This window comes from Dendropsophus ebraccatus, chromosome 3 (assembly GCF_027789765.1).
Source record: "Dendropsophus ebraccatus isolate aDenEbr1 chromosome 3, aDenEbr1.pat, whole genome shotgun sequence".
NCBI classification, from domain to species: domain Eukaryota; kingdom Metazoa; phylum Chordata; class Amphibia; order Anura; family Hylidae; genus Dendropsophus; species Dendropsophus ebraccatus.
The window spans coordinates 72,249,157-72,271,746 of NC_091456.1; the positions used below are offsets into that span (position 1 = coordinate 72,249,157).

The window sequence follows — 22,590 nt, forward strand, 5'->3', positions numbered from 1 at the left end:
TCCGGCTGCTGCAGCCATTACGGCGCAGACCCCGGACGGAATAAGATGTGTGGATAGCTCCTCCGGGACAACGTCCCTGAGGAGCGATCCACCCCACTAGACACCAGGGATGGCTGCATTCAAGCAATGGGATGCAGCTGTCATTTTTGACAGCTGCATCCATTTGCTTTATTAGCGGGCACGGCGATTGGACCGAGCCCGCTAATAGCCGCGGTCCCGGGCTATGAGTGGCACCCGGGACCGCGGCGGTTCAGAGCGTGGCCCCGCTCTGAACACAGGGTCACCTAAGGGTTAAGTACAGACAAAAAAAACAGAAACTGCAACAGCAACCCACAGGTGCAAGTGTTTACCTTATATACTCCTGCCGGTGTACACACGACATGGTACTCTCTGTTTTATCAAATAGTTTGCTAAGATCCTCTCTCAAAGACACATTTCTCGAGCTTGACATAGAGTCTGCTCTCCCTAACCTGCATGAGGACCAAAACAACGTGTCTGCAGTGCTAGGTCATATGCAGTACGTATATAAGGAGGTCATCAAAGTATATCACCGTACAGACATCGTTGACAAACTCTTGGAGCTTTGCAGAGGCCAAAAGGCATGACAATGTGCTCGTAAAGACCATCATGGGTGTTTAAAACAGTCTTCCACTCCCATCACCCTTGTGCAGTAGGTTGCATGCATTGCACAGGTCCAGCTTGAAAAAAAAATGGATCTATGGATCTGGGCAAGTTTGGTAATTGGTAAGGGATACTTGTTCTAGATTGTGATCTTATTCAGACCGCGATAGTCGATACAAGGCCAAAGGGAACCATCATTTTGCTGCACAAAGAGTAAACCAGCCCTGGCAGGGGACAGGGGGCTTTCAAATAAACCCCCTCTCCAACTTCTCACAGTGAGCTCATTAGCTTGACCTCAGAATAACCCTGCCAGCATTACAAAGAAGCGACAATGTTGCAGATAAAGCCTGCCAGGGACCCCTCCCTTCAGCTGTCTCAGAAGGGAGGGGTGGGGGGAGACAGAGAGAAAGGCTCACACACAGATTTTTGTGTTTTCAGCAGAAAGCAGCAGCTGAGAACTGGGGGAAGGAGACTGAATAGATAATACCAAAGTATAGAATGAATTGTTAGTCTCACCATGGGTGGCAACATATCAAAAGTTATGTTTGAGTGGAATACCCCTTTAGGGTGCCTTCACACCTACTGACTGGCAGCGTTAATAACGCTGCGAGTCGGCTAGGTCCTGGCAGATCACTGTCAGTACATACACGCAGCGGTCTGAACGAGCAGCGGTGTCCTGCTCTCCCGCCCGGCAAATCAGTGGCTGCGGCAGGGCAACACACTGATTGGCGGGGCGCGAGAGCAGGACGCCGGGACCCCGTGGAGCGAGGAGGTAATGTATACAGAGGAGAGCAGAGCGGGAGGCGGCCGGCATCAGAAGGGGTTTAGCGGCCGGCAGATTTACATACACGCAGCGGTCGTTCAGACCGCTGCGTGTATGTACTGACAGTGATCTGCTAGGACCTAGCCGGCTGCGAGTCGGTAGGTGTGAAGGCTCCCTTAACAAAGACACTTGCAAGTGTTTATCCTGGCGGCGCATAGGAAAATCACACTTGACTGGACTGGAGCCTGTTGGATAAAGTTGCCAGAAAGGCAGAGGTTAGGCTTTGGGTCACACCAGGGAGCACTGTAGTGGACAGAGTTGGCATTGCAGCGGCGGCCTGAAGGGAGCAGCAGAGGCTGGGAAGAGCAAGGAAGCTGGGGGATGCCAGTGGACCCAGGACAAGCAGCAGAGAATCGAGAAGGACTGAGCCTGAGGCAGAGAGCGGCGTGGACCAGACCAGGAGCTCCCGACACTGTTACAGCTGCACATGGCACAACTCCCAGTAACCCCATGTACTTTCTGATGGCAACATTACACCATTTATTCTCTGTTTGCTTTTTCCAGAAGAACACCATGTGTGAAACCACCCTTACATTGGGCAGACTGTGCCACTGATTTATTTATTTATTAACCATCTATATGAGAATATATAAAGCTGGTCCTGTCCTCCGTTAAGATATTATATATCTCATCCATAACATTGATAAATCTGTCTCACTTAAAGGGAGCCTTTCACCCCTGGAGCTCTGGCTTCTCCCTATTGTGTTGAATAGTGGCCTTACAAAGAAACGCCAATCTAGGGCTTGGGCTGTGTAATACAGCTCTTAGGGCCTATTACACGAAAAAATTATTCTGCGATCTTTGCATGTGTATGCTGGCAACCAGGGGCGTAACTACCACCGTAGCAGCCATAGTGGCTACTATGGGGCCTGCCACATCATCTGTTATCATTTGCAGCACGAGGTGACCGAGCATGCCTCCCGAGTTCTGCAAATGTCCCTTTAAAGGACACCTGTCACCCCCGTGCCAGGGTGACAGGCTCCCGACCCCCCGTTAGAGCCCCCTATACTCACGTGATCCCGCCGGGTCCCGCTTCCTGAGCCGATCGGGTCACGGAGATATCAGCGCCCGAAGCCCGACGCGCGCGCTGACAGCAGAGTCAGATGCCCATAGAGAATGAATGGGGAGTCCGATGCTCCGTCATTCTCTATGGGCATCGGACTCATCACTCAGTGTGCGCGCCGGGCTTCGGGCGCTGAAATCTCTGTGACCCGACCGGCTCAGGAAGCGGGACCCGGCGGGATCACGTGAGTATAGGGGGATCTAACAGGGGGTCGGGAGCCTGTCACCCCGGCACGGGGGGTGACAGGTCCTCTTTAACTGCAAGCAATCCTGAGGAGCGCTTACACTTGACGGCTTAGTGGTCAGTCCAGTTGGGAATGGGTGGGGGGCAAAAGTTTGCTATGGGGCCCAGCCATTTCTAGTTACGGCCCTGCACGCAACGACCAAACAAGTAATGAAAATGTGTTCATGCGTTGATCGCTTTGATCTGATCTTTTGAGCTGACTATAAAATCATCCTTGTTTGTTAATCGTTCACAAGTCTTTCGGTGTATGTACTGTACACATTGTTTGTCCGTTATTACAATCGTTTATATACTATTGTTCCGTGTATTATTGTGAACAATTTAAAGTCGTTTGCAAAAACACTTATCGTTAATCGTAAGAAAACAAAAATACTAATTTGTCTAATAGGACGCTTAAGCTGCCTTGTCTAATCATAACCATACAACCATAACCGCCCCAGAATTCAGGCCCATGTTTGGCGCAGTGTTGCATCCTAGGTTGTCTGTAAGGGTGGCGCAAGTCATGTAAGAGAGATTTTGGCGCATATTATAGCAGCATTCTGGCACAGTTGCAATAGATAAGTAGTTTCAGCTCAGACTTGAGCCCCCAGCCTGAAGCTGCCTCTTCCTCCATACACAAGGTGCGCACAGTGCACCTCACACCCTCACATCCTTTGCCCTTTGTTTGCCTATGACCAGAGGGCGTGCACTTCCAGCAGCCACCAGCAGGGGGAGCAGGCCGTCTGGTATAGGGCGCCTTGTGAGTGTAACACCCATTGGCACGGCATGTCCCGTCCTCCTGGAGGAGCTCACTACAGCCAGTGCCGAGTCCGGGCGCCGCACATCACGGGGCTCACTGAACTTTACCCTCAGCACTTTCGCTTTGGATTGGAGAAGTGGTCAGAGGCGGCAGCTGGCATGGACAGGAGGTAATGGAGAGCGGGGGCACAGCGGGTAATGGGAGCGCTGCTCGGGAAAGTTCCCTGGGAGTAGTTATAGGACGTTACCGGCACATATATATATATATACAGTATACAGTGTATATATATATATATATATACACTTATATATACGGCACATACCCGGGGATGGGAGCGGGACGGGGGGCGCCGAGCACGTGTGCTGAGGGGGGAGCAGAGCTGGACGTGTCACTAGGAAGTGCCTGATGTGCACAGTCCTATGGGGACCAGATTACCACACTAACTCAGCTCTGTACATGCACATTCTAGTTTCTGTTGGTGTGAATTAGAAATGTGTGCTCGACCAGGCAGTGTGTTGTCTCCAGGCAGTGTAGTGTCCCCAGGCAGTGTGGTGTCCCCATGCAGTGTAGTGTCCCCAGGCAGTGTGGTGTCCCCAGGCAGTGTGGTGTCCCCAGGCAGTGGAGTGTCCCCAGGCAGTGTAGTGTCCCCAGGCAGTGTGCTGGACCAGGCAGTGTGGTGTCCCCAGGCAGTGTAGTGTCCCCAGGCAGTGTGGTGTCCCCAGGCAGTGTGGTGTCCCCAGGCAGTGGAGTGTCCCCAGGCAGTGTGCTGGACCAGGCAGTGTGGTGTCCCCAGGCAGTGTAGTGTCCCCAGGCAGTGTAGTGTCCCCAGGCAGTGTGGTGTCCCTAGGCTGTGTAGTGTCCCCAGGCAGTGTGCTGGACCAGGCAGTGTAGTGTCCCCAGGCAGTGTAGTGTCCCCAGGCAGTGTGGTGTCCCCAGGCAGTGTAGTGTCCCCAGGCAGTGTGCTGGACCAGGCAGTGTGGTGTCCCCAGGCTGTGTGCTGGACCAGGCAGTGTGGTGTCCCCAGGCAGTGTGGTGTCCCCAGGCTGTGTGGTGTCCCCAGGCAGTGTAGTGTCCCCAGGCAGTGTGCTGGACCAGGCAGTGTAGTGTCCCCAGGCAGTGTGGTGTCCCCAGGCAGTGTAGTGTCCCCAGGCAGTGTGCTGGACCAGGCAGTGTGGTGTCCCCAGGCTGTGTGCTGGACCAGGCAGTGTGGTGTCCCCAGGCAGTGTGGTGTCCCCAGGCTGTGTGGTGTCCCCAGGCAGTGGAGTGTCCCCAGGCAGTGTAGTGTCCCCAGGCAGTGTGGTGTCCCCAGGCTGTGTGGTGTCCCCAGGCAGTGTGGTGTCCCCAGGCAGTGTGGTGTTCCCAGGCTGTGTGGTGTCCCCAGGCAGTGTAGTGTCCCCAGGCAGTGTGGTGTCCCCAGGCTGTGTGGTGTCCCCAGGCAGTGTAGTGTCCCCAGGCTGTGTGGTGTCCCCAGGCAGTGTAGTGTCCCCAGGCAGTGTGGTGTCCCCAGGCAGTGTGGTGTCCCCAGGCTGTGTGGTGTCCCCAGGCAGTGTAGTGTCCCCAGGCTGTGTGGTGTCCCCAGGCAGTGTAGTGTCCCCAGGCAGTGTGGTGTCCCCAGGCAGTGTAGTGTCCCCAGGCTGTGTGGTGTCCCCAGGCAGTGTGGTGTCCCCAGGCAGTGTAGTGTCCCCAGGCAGTGTGCTGGACCAGGCAGTGTGGTGTCCCCAAGCAGTGTGGTGTCCCCAGGCTGTGTGGTGTCCCCAGGCAGTGTAGTGTCCCCAGGCAGTGTGGTGTCCCCAGGCAGTGTGGTGTCCCCAGGCAGTGGAGTGTCCCCAGGCAGTGTGGTGTCCCCAGGCAGTGTAGTGTCCCCAGGCAGTGTGGTGTCCCCAGGCAGTGTAGTGTCCCCAGGCAGTGTGGTGTCCCCAGGCAGTGTGGTGTCCCCAGGCAGTGTAGTGTCCCCAAGCAGTGTGGTGTCCCCAGGCTGTGTGGTGTCCCCAGGCAGTGTAGTGTCCCCAGGCTGTGTGGTGTCCCCAGGCAGTGTGGTGTCCCCAGGCAGTGGAGTGTCCCCAGGCAGTGTGGTGTCCCCAGGCAGTGTAGTGTCCCCAGGCAGTGTGGTGTCCCCAGGCAGTGGAGTGTCCCCAGGCAGTGTGGTGTCCCCAGGCAGTGGAGTGTCCCCAGGCAGTGTGGTGTACCCAGGCAGTGTGGTGTCCCCAGGCAGTGTAGTGTCTCCAGGCAGTGTAGTGTCCCCAGGCAGTGTGGTATCCCCAGGCAGTGGAGTGTCCCCAGGCAGTGTGGTGTCCCCAGGCAGTTCAAGGATATAGAGTCTTCTTTACTCCCTTTACCTACTTCTATCATATTTTTCTTTTTTGATTGTACATTTCCAGTTGTTTGCTTCATGTTTCTTAAAGGGGTACTCCAGCGAAGATGTTTTCTTTCAAATCAACTGGTGTCAGAGATTTGTAATTTACGTTTATTTAAAAAATCCCAGTACTTAGCTGCTGTATGTCCTGCAGGAAGAGGTCTGACACAGTGCTCTCTGCTGCCACCTCTGTCCAGAGAAGTAGCAAATCCCCATAGAAAGCCTCTCCTGGTCTCCAGACTGGAAAGAAAACATCACTTCCTGTAGAACATACAGCAGCTGATAAGTACTGCAAGAACAGAGAATTTTTTAATAGAAGTAAATCACAAATCTCTGTCACTTCCTGGCACCAGTTGATTTATAAGAATTTTTTTCACTGGAGTGCCCCTTTAACATTTCACACAGGGAGTAGTAAGTATAAAACTATGTTGTAGCGCAGGGTTCCTCACACTTTTGCCGAATGACAACTCCCCTCATGTTCTGACAGCTGGATGCTGTGAGTGCATGGTGGGCGCTGTAATATGGAGACTCACAGGTTGGGGAACACTGTTGGAGTATGGGGCTGCATGGAAGAGCTACACTAATATACACTGATTGACACATATATAATTTACATATAATATACACATAGACACTTATAGGGCCAATTCACACTGAGCAAATGTGGCAGAATTCTAGAGAGTTCTGCCGCAGAATCCCGCCTGCCTCAGTGTCAGACGGCGTCTCTATGGGAGGGCTTGTGCGTCTCCGCTCAAAGAATTGACACTGACGAAGGTGGGATTCTGAGGCAGAACTCTCCGGAATTCCGCCGTATTTGCTTAGTGTGAATTGGCCCTTATATAACATACACATAGACACTTATATATAATGTACACATACACACTTCTATATAACATACACATAGACACTTCTTCAGAGGAAGAGCCTCCCTGCGTGAGCATTAAAGTGTACCTGTCGTTATAAAAAAAGAAAAAAACTTTTGACATTTCACAGAGACATGTCAGATGTTTTGAGCTGTCCGGGTCTGAGTGTTCAGACTTGTACCGATCGGGAGATAGAGCAGGGAGAGGACCGCAGCTGCAGCACGTCCGCTCCCTGCTCTGAGTTTGACTTCATAGGAGCCCATTCTTATAAGTCTGACTCTTTTTTTTTTTTAAGGTTCAGATCGGGGAGCGGACGTGCTGCAGCGCATGTTCTCCCAGCTCTATCTCCCGATCGGTACACTCTGGACACTCAGACCTGGACATGTCAAAAAATTTTTTTTATAAAGACAGGCACACTTTAAAAATGGAAACTTTCTGAACCATTACCATTACCATTTCAAAACTTTCTGTCAAGTTGAAAAGCTTCTGTCATAGTGACATGGCAGAGTTTTGTGGGTGCAGAGACCCCTACCGCTCGCAGGCAGAATCGCTCCCATACATTTCTGTTCAGAGAGTGGCACAAGTGGTGTGTCAGCCTATGGAGAGTCTGTATGCCACTCATTCTTCCTCCACTCAGTTGGGCCCTTTTGCTGCTTGTTTTAGTGATCATGGCGGTATCAGCACCTGGGCCCCACTGAGTAACACTCCTCATACAGTGCATAGAAAAGCAATACAGTGGAATAGAGGAGTAAAGTAATGAATTGAATTTATGACGGTGTTCAGTCTTTTTGGATAGGGGGGACATGGAGATCTTGGTGCACTCTTTCTTGCAGAAGCGCTTCATGGATCTACTGAAGAAGATCTGTAAGACTGCAATGGCCTCTCCTGTGTTCAGCACCATGTCCACAGGCTTTCTCATGAATTTAGGTCTGAGCTCTGGCTGGGTCATTCCAGAACATTGGTCTTTGGGTCCTTGTCACACTGAAAGGGGAAATTCCTCTTCATCTTGAAGGCCTGAAGGTTTTGCGCCAAAATTGACTGATATCTGGAACTGTTGATAATTCCCTCCTCAATGACTAGAGGGGGTATTACACAATATGATCTAAAGGAGGAAGTGAGTGCCGACCTGTCAGGGCTTGCAGCAGACCGTCACTTTCATTATTGCGATTTTTCAACCTGTCAAAAGACCACGATCAGCCGACATTGTGCAGCTATACTTTACAACATAGGTAGCCAACCATAGGGCCCTTTTTACATGGACCAATTCTCATTAACAAGTATTCCTAGGAACTCTTATACACTAGATAATCGATCGTTCATGTGACCGGCTGCATACGTAATGATAAGTAATCATGTACCAGAGTATACCACACAATTAGCTTTTTTGTCGTTTTATCTGTATAGCAGTCAGTGTTATGCTCTGCTCATATCTCACTAACAGAACATGTAGTCCTATGACTCCCAATGGTGTGACAAAGGCCACCCAGCCCCTGTATTTGTCAGCATACCTTTTTATTGAAAAGCATAGCAATGTTGACTTTCCTACAAAGAAAAAATAAAATGCACAAAGTATTTCTGGCTATACAATGACATGTTAATGGTATACATCAGGGAATACTTCTGATGTACTGTATACCTCCAGCGTACAGCTCTGATGAGATGTCAGGTGCTGAAACATATATTGGCACTATATAAGTGAAGATTATTATTGTTCAATGTTACCACAATGACTTTTTAGGCAGAATAAGGCTATATTCACACACCCGTAGTGCAGCACACGACCGCGGCCCGCACTACGAGTGTGACTTCTGTAGTGCTCAGTGCTTCACGGAGCACTACATTCACACTTCATTACCCTAGCTGCAAAAAACGGTCCGCATTATATGTTCTTTTTTTCTGCGGCACGGATGGCGGCCGTACGGACGTGTGAACAGGGCCATTGCGGACAGAACAACGGACGTGTGAATGTAGCCTAAGGGCTGTTATGTTATCATAACGGCCGTAAATATTGTTCATGAGCTTTTTTAAAGGCTGTTATTTCGCCTTAAAAGAAGCTGTGAGAACATGGCCTTAGGGCCCTATTACATGGGACGATTATTGTGTAAAAAATCGTTATATCGTTCGAATGTAAACGATATACGTTCTGTGTAGTTGCAGGCAACGATTGAAAAATCGTTTGTGTGTTGTTGATTAAGATATGAATCTAAAATCATTGTTAATCATTTGCTAATCATTCGCTGTAATCCCACATTCGTTCGCTCAAGTCCCGCAATTTTTCACTAAACGTTTAGTGTTATTGCACATTGTTCATTGTTTTTGCTGGGATCAGATGGAGTGACCATAGGAACGATCATAGTAACGATCATAGTAATGATGGTAACTAACGACTATCGTTCTGTGTAATATGGTGAACGATGTTAGGTTAACGATAAACGATCTCTTTTGCGATTGTTTATTGTTAGTCGTTTATCGTTATAAATCGCTTCGTCTAATAGGACAATTAATATGTGGACAGAGCCCTAGGCCCCTTTTATACCCCCGTTACATTGGGTACATTTTCACATATCTACATACTGGGGCACGGCTTTAAAGGAACATTGCTAGGGGTAAATATTATACTGAGATAGTATCTTCGGAATGCTGCTTGGTCACAATACAGTGATATCTCATGGGTCAAAAGTACAAGTCCTGCAGATCTAAATGCAAATTCCCCTCCAGACTACTACCTCCTATTAGCTAACCCGGAACCTGCTTCAAAGGTAATAGTCACCTCTGTAGATGTGTAACCAAAAGGCAGTGGGTGGTCAGCATATGAGTTTTGATCCCTTTAGTATGACAAGCAGTGTTATTTCCGGCTGTGTGCCACTCTAGGAGCACGTGAGAGTTGTCCCTTGACCCAAGGGTAACCAAATATGAGGATGAACACTAAACGATTCTCTCCAGCTCTTTAAAATTCAATTCTATATTTTGCAATTAAAAGTCTGACGCATTTCAGGCTTGCTCGCCCTTAATCATGGCTCTTTTCTGTTGGGTCATCTGAGACTTCGCAGATGAGGCCGTCACCTATCTTACAGTGGAAAACAATCCTCGCCGTATCCCACACTGCCTCTGTAGATGGCTGTTATAGAGCAGAGTGCTGTTTGACTGTAGTGATGCCTTAGGGTCCGTTCACATGGGTCAGGACGGTGCTGTGCAAAGAGGCAAGCTTCACATCTCATGTCTTTAGAAGGAACCATCAATTACTGTGTCATTTGTGCTTCCATTTAAATATATTTCTGTCAGCTGCATATCACCTGTTTATGGGGAGATGTGTGTCCGATAGCGATATATTTTAGTGTAGAGCAAAAGATGCGATCCATCGAGGAGTGGGCGTTTTCCCGTTCCTTGGCTGACCACTGCTACTATTACACAGTTATTGGTTGAAGCAGCGTTCCTAGGAGCGATTCTTGACAATAATCGGCCTGTGTAAAAAGGGTTCTATATGCACCTCAAAGGGGTGATACGTGGTGGTATATGGAGAATTATTTTCAATGGTGGAAAAAGGCATGCAAATGAGCACGCTCTATATCTCTCTCTATCTGTCTATACTAGCTAAACCAGATACTCCTCTAAAAAGGAAGAGACATCCATCTGTAGACAACTGAGTAGGAGTTCTTGTTCTTACATAAACTGACATAACTAATAACCAAGAGATGTGGACACATATTTAAAAAAAACCTACTTTTGGCTTGTTTCAACATAAAAAGTTTTTAAAGCGACTCTGTACCCACAATCTGACCCCCCCAAACCACTTGTATCTTTGGATAGCTGCTTTTAATCCAAGACCTGTCCTGGGGTCCGTTCCGCAGGTGATGCAGTTATTCTCCTAAAAACAACTTTTAATCCCGCAGCGCTGTGTCTAACGTCCGGGGCTTACATTTGTATATGCATTAGGCTGGCACCACCTCTCTGTCCTTCCTCCCCACCCTCCTCATCATTAGGAATGATCCAGGAACATTTATTGCTGTTTGAGCTTTGCACAGGTGTCTTAACGATCCAGCCCATGTTGATTATGCACACAGGTGGGGAATGGGAAGCAATCTGCCTGGGTCATTCCTAATGATGAGGAGGGCTGGGAGGAGGGACAGAGAGGATATGACAGCCTAATGCATATACAAATGTAAGCCCCGGCCGTTAGACACAGCGCTGCAGGATTAAAAGTTGTTTTTAGGAGAATAACTGCATCACCTGCCGAACGGACCCCAGGACAGATCTTGGATTAAAAGCAGCTATCTGACGGTACAAGTGGTTTGGAGGGGTCAGATTGTGGGTACAGAGTCGCTTTAATCTGTTGGGGTCTGAACACTCCTACTTACTGATATGTATATGTAGCTGGAAAAACGGTGCAACTGAGTGCTTGTCTTCCAGCTACTGGCAGTCCCTGTCTCGTCTAGAGGTCATATTGTGCAGCTTGATGAAGATCACAGTAAACATAAGAGTGAAGCAGATAACCGCACACTCCGATTCCATCTGATCAAAACTTTTTACATGTCTCTGCAACATTTTTTTTGTTTTTTAGTACTTTCTTTTTGTCGGTTGGGTTTTAGCATGTGTATGATGCCTTTTGTCATCAGACTTGTATATCCTTACTTGCCACGATCCTTGGCTGTTGGTATAAAGTGTCCAGCGTTGGTTCAGGGCATCATGCTCAGTTCCTTTTCCATGCAGCAATACTAAAGGGACAGATGGTTTTTATGGTGCTAAGATTGTAGCAAGAATGACAGACAAAGATATTAGCATTTTAAATGCATTGTCAGCTAATTGTGTCAGCTCTGTATTGTGTTCTGTGGGGGGTTATGGGTGTTACAGAGTTGTCTTATATTGATTGCAGTGTATGTATTATTTGCTGGGTAATGAACTGCATTATATACAACTCATTTATATTACATTAGTATTTTTCTTTTTTTTTTTTAAACTAAAAATTATCAGCATCAAATTTATAATAGCAGAGGACTCCTCTAAAAATGATATACCGTATATCCTATCATATATCTTGTGTGTATTTTTTCAATGTATCAGGCTGGGTAAAAACAAGCAAAACTAGCCCTCCCTTGCCTTATGCCCTGTTATCCCCATTTAGTAGCTGAACGGGGTCATTGCCGCAGCTACCAAAACGTTACCAGGAAGTGGTACCATGCTTCTTAGTGTCCATGCCACTTGTAAGCGTTATGGCTCTGTTTACACCTGTGTTCATCACTTCTGCAGCATGCAGTATTATTTAGTCAACAGTTCCTCTTGAAGGCCTTTAATATCTCTTGTGTGATGCATATGGCACTTGGTTGTTTAAGGTTTTCTGCTCCTCTTACCAACACAGATGTGAACCTAGGCCGTCATACACATTTGGTTTGATGAAATGTTGGTGTATTTTATTGGAACAGGTGTAGAGAAATCCCTCCAGTTAGACTCCCATATGACAAGCCTCCTCTGAGGGTCTGCCAAGCTGCATAGACATTAGAGCGTCCCCTTGAAAGTAAAAAGACCTGATATGATTATTCCTACAGTGAATCCTCTTTGTGAAGCCCACCTTGATCCAGTCCAGATTCCCTGTGGCTGATTTTCAGTTCCACTATATATTATGCATATGGCTGACTTCTTTGAGAAGCCCCCTCCCCGGAGCACTGCCTTTCATTACAATTCTAGGTGGTTGCCTCGAAGCTCCAAACATGTGCCCAAGCTTGATTGAAAGACCCATAACCTCTCTACATCCCACATTCTGGAATGTGCTTGTGCTTAGTACATAGTATAATGCTGAAACTGACAATAGATACAGTGATATATTTATAAAGCTATTCCACACCAGTATAACGCCATGGTGTTGGTTTAGAAGCCTTAAATCCAATTCCCTTATTAATGTATCTTACCTGGCAAGTTTTTCCAATATCTTCATGTAAGCATATATGATATGGTGTTACCTGGCATATGGCATTTTGGTGAAGGCAAAACATACATGATATTGTGGATTTCTTCAAGCGGACATGTTTGGGAATACACTACTAAACTTCTCTCTGTCTGTCTTTTTGTCTGCTGTAAGGAAAGTCTTCCTGAACCATGTATGGGAGGGTCCAATGTACGCCTCTATACATTCAGTGCTTTTGCCAGAAGCAAGCATGACATGGGAACATAGGCCTAGATGAGCCAGCATTTTTGTGTGTAACGTCATGTATATACATAAAGTATCTGGTGTACAAACAGGAATGCATGGTGTCCTAGAGCTGTTATCTGTAAAGAGCATTAGGCTCTATTCATACCAACATCATAGGCTCTCATGGAGTCTGCCTAGATAGTACTCTCAGATCTGAAGGAAGGAAAGAAAAAGTTTTATTTTACATTTTCCTTTCCTTCAAAAAATCCCCACAGCGTGACCAATGGCCTCCATTGTGTGTCATTGCTGCGTTCACATAACATAGCAATCCTGTCCCTGGCTCCAGGCCTCATTCTGTTCTATCCTGCCATGGTCCCCTGCACCCTGTTAGTATTAGCCCGCTATTTCTGGTGACCAACCACAGCTATGGAATTCAATGTCAGCCTAGGTAACCTGGCACATTAGGTAGCAGATGAGTATTCCGCCTGAGGTGACAGGTTCTGCAATCCTGGATGGGGCGGCATAATCTTACCCACTGCTGTCATTTCAATCTAACAAAAATGACAGCAGCCAGGGCCCCACTCCACATCCGCTCCCCTCTATCCCTGCTGTCCCGCCGCCCATGCTAGGTTTTGCGATAGGGAGGCCGTCCCAGGTTTGCCTCAGGTGGCAGACACCCTAGAATCAGCCCTGATGGTACATTTCTCCCAAAGGAACAAGATAGATACAGGAAAGAGCCGCACTTCCAAGTATGATGTAGCAGGTGCTGTCCAGAGTAAGTCCCTTGGCTTGGGATCCCAGGAATTACGAAGCAATATTCTGCAGCACACCAGCATGCTTGTTAATGATTTTGTGAGAAAATCGAAACGTTGCATCTATTTTGTATTTTTTGCACCTTTTTGCAATAAATAGCACTTATTTATCTATGCTGGTGTGCTGCAGAATATTGCTTCGTAGATAGATAGATAGACTTAATAAACATTTATAAATTTAATAATTACATCCCACACAGACATCATAAACAGCATATCTTGTCAGATAGTACATTATTACATTGTGTGCTTGGTAAAGTGTATACTATATGTGTGTGTGTGTGTATATATATATATATATATATATATATATACATATATACATACTGTCAGAGAGTTGTAACAGCGTAGTCCACCTAGTGCACAGTTTGAGGGTACACCTTAAATGGATATCCCAAAGTTATAAGCTGTCCCTAGGTAGCTGATCAGTGGTTGTGTGACCAGGGGGATGGATACTTAGAATAGAGGACAGTTGTTCCCCGTTATTCACTTACTGTACTTCCAGAAGACGACGGTTCGAGTTTGTTGATAAAAGGATAAGTAGCTGGAAAATAAAAGTCTTTACATCACTTGAAGGCAATAAAGTGGTTGTTGGCTTTCCTAATGCATTGTGGTGTCCTGGCTAATGGGTTTTAATAAGAAGATAATATGTTTCATTTCTATAATACACTTACTCGCAACTTTTGTTTCCCTAGAAAAATGAAGTTTCCCAGAAACTAGGCCGCCGTGTCTTTGCCTTCTGTCATCTTGCACAGATCCAGTTGTCTCTGCTAGATCACAAGGATATAGCACACCTATAAAAGACATGTCTATAGGATTAAAGCAAGTATTTAACAAAGACAAGACTTTCAGACCGAAAAGAAAATTTGATCCTGGCACACAGAGGTTTGAATTACATAAACGTGCACAAGCATCTTTAAGTTCTGGAGTTGACTTGAAAGCCACAGTTCAGCTGCCCAGCGGAGAAGACCTCAATGACTGGGTGGCTGTTCATGTGGTAGATTTTTTCAATAGGATTAATCTGATCTATGGTACCATATGTGACTTTTGCACTGAAAGGACATGTCCTGTTATGTCTGGAGGTCCCAAATATGAGTATAGATGGCAAGATGACCTGAAATACAAGAAGCCCACTGCCTTACCAGCACCTCAGTATATGAATCTACTCATGGATTGGATTGAAGTACAAATCAACAATGAAGATATATTCCCTACAAGTGTAGGTAAGTCTAAACAATTCCATGATTTCTTGTTCACAGAGATTCTTTCAAGGGATAAATAAACATAGATCTATTACATTCATTCTGACATTTTGCATTTCTTTCCATGCTTTACTATGCCAAAACATGGTTTATTAGACCTTTACATCTAAAATCTGAGCATAAATTTGTGTTCTTTACCATTTACAACTAGAGTCTTAGCATAACTTTGTGTTCTTTTCTTTGCAATGTAATTGATATACTGCATGAAATAGGTAATTCTTTTTGAGTTGTTGGGTGTTTTGTCTACATTTTAAATTTAGTTTTGGATCTTTATGGATTCTCTAAACAATCATTTCTGGCAAAAAAAAAAGAATGTGTTGCTTTACGGTTGTGCTGATTTACGTAAAGATGGACCTTGCCCTATAAAAGTAGAACACTGCCCAGGTTGGTGATGTCTACTAGTCATTTTAGCTATCCATATGTGTGAGGGTCTCCTTATTGGTTACCAGTGGCGCATTTGGCAAAAACAAGACCTGTTGGATTTCAGCAAGCTTGACACTTTGTTTTACTAGCAAATAGGCCTCTGTCAAAGCAGACAGCTGATGTTGGATTGTTCCTGCCACTGTAAAAAGCTTTTGACAAAGAGTAGAGAATCCCAACAGAAACAAGGAGCCAAGTCCAGTAAGGCAATGTATGAAGAGTGCTGGGTGCACACTGGTAAGCCCAAGTGTGGACGCATAAACTTGAAGAAGAGAAGCTCCAGCAGCATCCATAGTAAGGAACAATCCAAATTCTTAATGCGTCAGATCAGGGACAGCAATGCAGTGTTTTGACCCAAAGGGTCTTTGTCAAGCGTCTTTGTCAAGCATTTGGATTATTTCTTACTACTTTTGGATTATTTCTTACTACGGATACCATTGGACCTCTTTTTCATAATATCCTAGAGACATGTCAAAAGTGTTGATCAGTTGTTGTCTGGGTGTTCAGAACCCCACAGATTATTAGAGCTAGAAGAAGCAGTCGCCTAAGTGCTTCACTTCCTGGCTCTCTGTGATCTGTGTCTTGCTGCAGGAGATGGTCCCCAGAAGCGAGACAGCAAAGTCAGCAACTGGGGAGTATTGCGCTTAGGACCCTGTGAGGTAAACCCAACAGGTGCTGAGCGCTAATGGTGTCTATTACAAAGCTTTACTACCATGACTTGAGAGTCGCTCAGACGATTGCTAGATTGTTTGTGCAGCCCCTTGCTGTCTTCATTCATTGACTATACATCCCCTATTATACAGAGATGTGCAGATGACCAGCAATGATTTTGTTACATGACAAAACAGCACCATTAGTGTTTGCTCATTCGTCATCTGATGGCACCATCATGTTACACTGGGCGATATCTGCTTATTTGATAAATAAGCACTCCATGTAATAGGTGTAGCCCCCTGGACCTTAGGACCCTATTCCACGGGCCGATCAATAATGTAAACGTGTGCCGTTTTGCTAGATCGGCGCTCGTTTTCTGGGCCTATTCCACGGCCCGATGATCGATGTTTAGCGAGGGCTGCAGGGACATCGTTACCGACGTCCTTGCAGCCCTTGCAGCATACATTACCTAGCAGGGCTTCTCCTCCGCTCCGTCTTCAACCCGGTCCCGCTCACAGCATCAACTCCGGAGCAGCCTGACTGAGTTGTCAGACCACTCAGCCAATCACTGGCCGCGACGGTCCCTGCTTGTGATTGGCTGTGGGACCGGGATGAAGACTGAGCTAAGGAGAAGCCCTGCTAGGTAATGTATGCTGCTTGAAACCTCGGTCGGCCGCTGCGCATCGCTATTCCACACAGCAACGGGCGGTGGGTGAGCGATGATTTTAGGTTTGGGCCTAAATAAACGATCAGCCGATGACACGATCATCGGCTGATCGTTTTCTTTATTCCGCCGAGCGATAATTGACCAAATCGGGCCGATTATCGCTCCGTGGAATAGGCCCCTTAGTCCTTCTTCTGGCTCCAACAATTGGTGGGATCTGAAGACCCTAAACCTTTTGACATGTCTCTAGGACATAGCAAATGTTTCAAAGGTGATAATGTCCTTTAAGATCCATTTGCGTGGGGCAAATATTAGATACTTATGAAAAGATATGAAGATCCATCCTGTTCATTGGCTTATAATTGGGATATTCTCCTAACAATATTAGGTAAATGGCCACATGAACAGTCCAGCAATGATTTGTGCGGCCCTTCACTCACCATTGTTTGGCCGTGTAAATGACCCTTTAACAAGTTTTGATCATCCTGTCATCTTCCTGTGTAAAAGAAACCTAAAAGTTTATTGTATACAATGTGATTTACTACACTACAGTCGAGTATAATCACCTTATCCTGATAGTGTCACATTTCTCCTCTGGGGGACTGAGAAGGGGCTTGGAATTGGATTATTCCCCAGACAGTGCAGATCTATGGGGGGAGGGGGTTTTATTGGTGAAGCATGACTGTGCGGCTAAAGAAGAATCCCACTAAACAAGTTACACAGGGTCATCCTATACAATAAACATTTGTTCTGTTCTCTGCTTTCTCCCACATCTGTATCTCTAAAGCTGACATAAAAGAATACATTGGTTAAGTGAAAATAACAAAACAAGACAAGATGGGTAACTGAACATATGGACAAGAGCAGTAAATCCAGGAAGACTACAATTGTTTATAGGATTTAGCCGTGTAGTGAACTGATGACAAGTGCAAACGTTTCCAGGGTCATTTCAGAGCAGCGGGCGTCACGTGTGCTTCCTAAAGTGCTTACATTCTTCCTTTATGGCTTTAGGAGAAATTCTGTTATGAAGTATTTCCAGGGCTTAGTTCACACTATTTTTATGTGCCTTTATTTTGTCATAATGTAGTAAAATACATAAAATTGTGCACTGGTATAACAATGCTGTACGCTGCAGGTTCACACATCTTAAGACACCGGCCGTTCTGTGACCCAGCCGTGTCATAGAACGGCCGGTGTCACGCAGTACCGGCTGGATGATCTTCATTTGTGCTGAATTGTGCATCCGTGTGCGCCCGCATCCCAATTCACCATAGACGACAGCTGGAGCCGCACTCTCCATTGTGTGAGCTGTCAGTGTTGTGCGACCGCTATTCAGTGAATAGTGGCAGCACAATACTGACATGTCAGTTTTTTGTGTGGCTGCTAGGGATCCCGGCCAGAGTGTATACTATGTGTATACAGTCCGGCAGGGATTCCCTCTGACTGCAGTGCAACGTAACTTTTGTATTAATCATGGCCGTTGTTGCAAATCATTACATAGCCTCATACAGTGTCTGAAATACCTAATAAATCTGGGACACACCATGTTTGCCAAATAACCATCTGCCACAAATCTGATGGCACGTTTTAACTAATGTATTGTGGTTTTTAGTTGCAGCTGGGCACATGCATTTCATACCTTTTTAAGAAAGCAGAGAATCCCTTTTTACAGTGCAGGTTAAAGCATGTAGGAGCCATAATAGAGTTACTGTTTCACTTGCAGTTATGTAACTTTACTGCACAAGATTCGGAGTTTCCATCCCCCTCTGCACAGTGCACTCTTTTTATTTCTCTTTACTATTTCCTACTTAATTACTCTGAACGTAAAAATATTAGGATTATTCACGTTAACTTCGTGCCAATTCCTGCCCAGTTGAGTACAGCTCATGTCATGCAGTTTTTGTCCATCCTGCACTTGTTACAGGGTTTTTGGCCTTTAGTAAGAAGATTGCATATTTAGCATGTACTTGACACAATTATCATTTGGAGCCATTAAGTATGGAGCCAGATGGTCAGCCTGGCTATTAATTACTCATCTGCTCTAGCCAAGCCTATAAAGCAAATGCTGTGCCCTAATTCCCATGGTTCACTGGGTCATTGTTGCTATTTAAGAAGTAACATAGCAGATGTTGCTTAGGTCAACTAACACATTCATTATGGAATGAAATGATTTTGTAAAAATGGAAAGTGATGTGTATTGCAACAATTTCCACTACCTTTTCAAAGATTCAAGTCATTCTATATTATGGTTCAGTGAAAATAGAAAAATACGTATTGCCTCTATCAGTGAATTAAGCTCGACTGCAGTCTCCAGCAGAGCTGTTCGCTCGGACCTTGTACAGGGAGAAACTTTAAACGGAACAAAGGACTAATCCAGCTCAATGGCTTCTTCATATTTGGGATCAGTGAGGGTCCTGGAAGCTTAACTGCCAATGATAGAAAGTGATGACATATCCAGTGAGGATGAACTTTATTAGAAAACCTATACTGATATTACGTGGAAAAGTACTTTCTTTAGGAAGATGTTAGATGTGAGAAAAAACGTAAGTAAGCTGAATTCTTTGGGGACATTTTTAAGGCATTACTTTGCTGCTACATCTGTACACATTAGATAAATGCTGATATTGTTGGGACTATCTGAACATCTACTGTGTATCCCAGTTAGAGATAAAGGTCAGCCCTAGAAACATATCCTCTTTTGTTTGTTTAGGCTGCATTCACACGTCCTGTAAAATTTTCTGTGGTCGTGGATTCGGACAATTTTAGGAACCATTTAAATGAATGCATCCATTCACACAATTTGTGCTGCGACCCCCCACTGTGAAAAAATAGGACATGTCCAAATGTGGATCGCGGCATGGATCCCCCTGCCGCCCGGTAGCAGACATTGCTGGAGACAACTACTTACCTACTCCCCCCGTGCTGGTGAACATGTGAGCCGCTCGGCACAGGGGGAGTAGGTGAGTAGTTTTCATCTCTTGTAGATGGCCTCATACACGTTAGACTGGTGGCTGAATCTACTGCAAGCAGCTGGTTAGGATTAGGACGATCAAAGTGTAAGGTGTGTGGAGACCTTTACACATTCTATGGAAGTTTATCTTTTACCACAAGGACAGGGCAGAGATAGAATGCGTTTAGTGAGAACTTCTCCTATTCTAACAATGAGTAGATGAGCGCCATACCACCACCAGAATGAGCACCATACCAAAACCAGTCAGAACCTTTGTCATTGCTCTGCAGCATATCAAGGAATGACAGTGCCCATTTATTGACATTGGGGCAGAGTTATCTATGTATTAATCCTTCATGACGCTTTTCAACAAAGCACATCTGTCAATGCAATTCTGGGGAAAATAAATGTCATTAATATGTTGGGTAGCAGGTAACTTATTCTTTAGGACATCTCATGATAAATGTCTCTAAAATAATAAATCAGAAAGTCTTCTAGGAGTATTGAAAACCTATAAAGATGTCACTGGAGTTGGACTAATGTCAAGTTATATGCCTTTTTTATGTTTAAAGCTGCGGACACATTAATAACGCTGTCTCACAGTCTTTATTGCAAGACAAGTGTTATACTTCCTGTAAAATTATGTATTTGTGCATTGTTCCTGTTTCAGATGGAAATACTAGGTAGTTTCTGACAGTGTGAAGAAGCAAACCACAAATATATGCTTAGAAGTGTTTCTCAGAAAGTTTGTTGTTTCTGTGGAGATTAACCAACATCACAAGAAAACAAGCAGCATTAAAGGGATCAGTGTTACATGGAGAAGCTTCTTACTGTACTGCTCCGCACAAAGCCGAGTTATAAGACAACCACAACAAGAGCTGTATTCACTAGAACCAACTGGTCCTCTGTAACGCGGCTAATCCATGGAACAAAGTAGCTCCGTGCAGAACCTGACTCATCTCTGGCTCTAGGCCTCTTAGGGCGTATTTCTGGGTCAGATGCTTTGATTTGGCCCTCAGATATGCAGTTTGCACTGCTATGGATCTGCATTATGGTGCGTTTACACAGACAGATTTATCTGACAGATTTTTGAAGCCAAAGCCAGGAATGGATTAGATAAGAGGAGAAATCATGGTGTTTTCTTTATGACCTGCTCTTTGTTTATAGTCTGTTCCTGGTTTCGGCTTCAAAAATCTGTCAAATAAATCTGTCTGTGTAAACGGACCCTTACTTGGGCTAATCCTGGGGGTTTTCTTATTGAATCAATGATAAATAATAAGTGACCCAACTTTTTTCTTGGCTTGTAAATTGAAATCTACATAGAAAATTTGCGATGCAAGTAAATAGGGTTGTAAAAGCCATTTTTATTGGAGGCCTGGTCAAATCTGACACGTATAAACATAGAAGTATAGCTAGTTGTGTGGGTTAAAATTAATCTGTGAGCATTTGTAGTCATAAAACTATGGCCAGTGCCAGCTAATGAGAGGAGGGGGTGGCAGTGTGACTACTAGAGATGAGTGAAATTTCCGAAGTTCGGGTTCGTATGAACCTGAACTATCGGCTTCTGATTTCCGCTGTCTGCAGCCTCCGTAAACAGGGTGGCGACCGCCCTCTTCAGCGTCATCAGATGCTCAGCCACGATTGGCTGAGCACAGTTTGGCTCAGCCGCGATTGGCTGAGCACAGTTATGCTCAGCCAATCGCGGCTGAGCTGCCGATGACGCTGAAGAGGGCGGCCGGCACTCAGGACGCTCGGAGGGATTCGGCCCGGCCGTCCGAAGACGACATTGCTGACTGAAGATCGGAGACGAGTCGGCACGTGACAGGTATGTATAGCGCACCACACTTCCGGGTACACGGGTGGGGGTGGTGGGACACGGGGAAGGGGGCCATTCACAGACATAACATACATTACAAAGTTGTATAACTTTGTAATGTGTGTTATTCTGTCAATAATTCTTTACCGCCGCACTACCCCTTTAAGGTCTAATGAATCTATCTATACCAGGACTTTAAAGAGGATTAGATAAATGTAGTATATATACGCTGGCATATTTATTATGCAGATTGATACATAGTTCCCAGTTAACAATCTAACTTAATATCCAGCAGGATACATGTAGCAAAAAGCTCAATATATAAACTTATTGGTGCTAATATATTGTACAGATTACTTATGATACTTAAAGTCCTATTTCATGGCCTGATCATAAAGTGTAAACGAGCGCCAATCTGCTAGATTGACGCTCATTTAAGGAAAGTTCACACTGAGTAAAATAGGCAGAAATCCACGGCAGAATAAGGTAAAGTAAGTAAATACTTTACTAGTTTACACTAAAGGCAAGGGCTGCATGGACATCGCTAATGATGTCCGTGCAGCCCTGGCTGCCTGATTATCAGCCTAATTGCTCAGTAAGGGTATGTTCACACTGAGTATAATAGGCGAAATTTCGCCTGCCTCAACGTGTCAAAGCATCTTTATGGGAGAGCACGTGCTCTTCCACTGCTGCCGCTCTCCGCTCAAAGAAGGAGCATGCCCTCTCCTATAAAGATGCTTATTCCTCAGGGTCCTCAGGCCTTCCCCGGTCTCTGCAGTTGCACCTCTGCTTTTTGTTCCCTTCTGTTCTGGTCTCTACACTGTTCTATCTTGGCCAGTAATTGGCTGAGCGGCCTTTCAGTGCAGAGACCGGAACAAAAGACCAAGGTGCAGCTGGAGACTCTGGAGAAGGCTTGAGGGCATCGGGGAACATAGATCATCAGCCATAATATTAATGCACTTTGATTTTAGGTCTGCACATAAAGAAATGATCAGCCAATGATTGTTTCATCAGCTGATCGTTCTCTCTATTACATGGAACAATGATCAGCTTCAGTTACCTGCTAGTGTTGGCGGATGGTTCTAATGTAGTTTTTTCATCTATGACCCACTTACAATAGTAAACATTTACGGTATATATGTAATTTTAAAGATCCTTCTAAATAAAGCATACTTTTTATATATTT

At 45.6% G+C, this 22,590-nt stretch overlaps 1 protein-coding gene across 1 annotated transcript in view; it reads left to right on the forward strand.

The window, feature by feature from the left end:
• The first annotated feature begins 3,528 nt into the window (after positions 1-3,528).
• The window catches only part of MOB3B (MOB kinase activator 3B), a 67,195-nt gene continuing 48,133 nt past the window's right edge, over positions 3,529-22,590 (forward strand). Inside the window, exons 1-2 of the mRNA XM_069961985.1 lie at positions 3,529-3,658; positions 14,334-14,861. Of these exons, the coding sequence (XP_069818086.1) occupies positions 14,444-14,861 (418 nt within the window). The 5' untranslated portion in view covers positions 3,529-3,658; positions 14,334-14,443. The remainder of the gene's footprint in view (positions 3,659-14,333; positions 14,862-22,590) is intronic.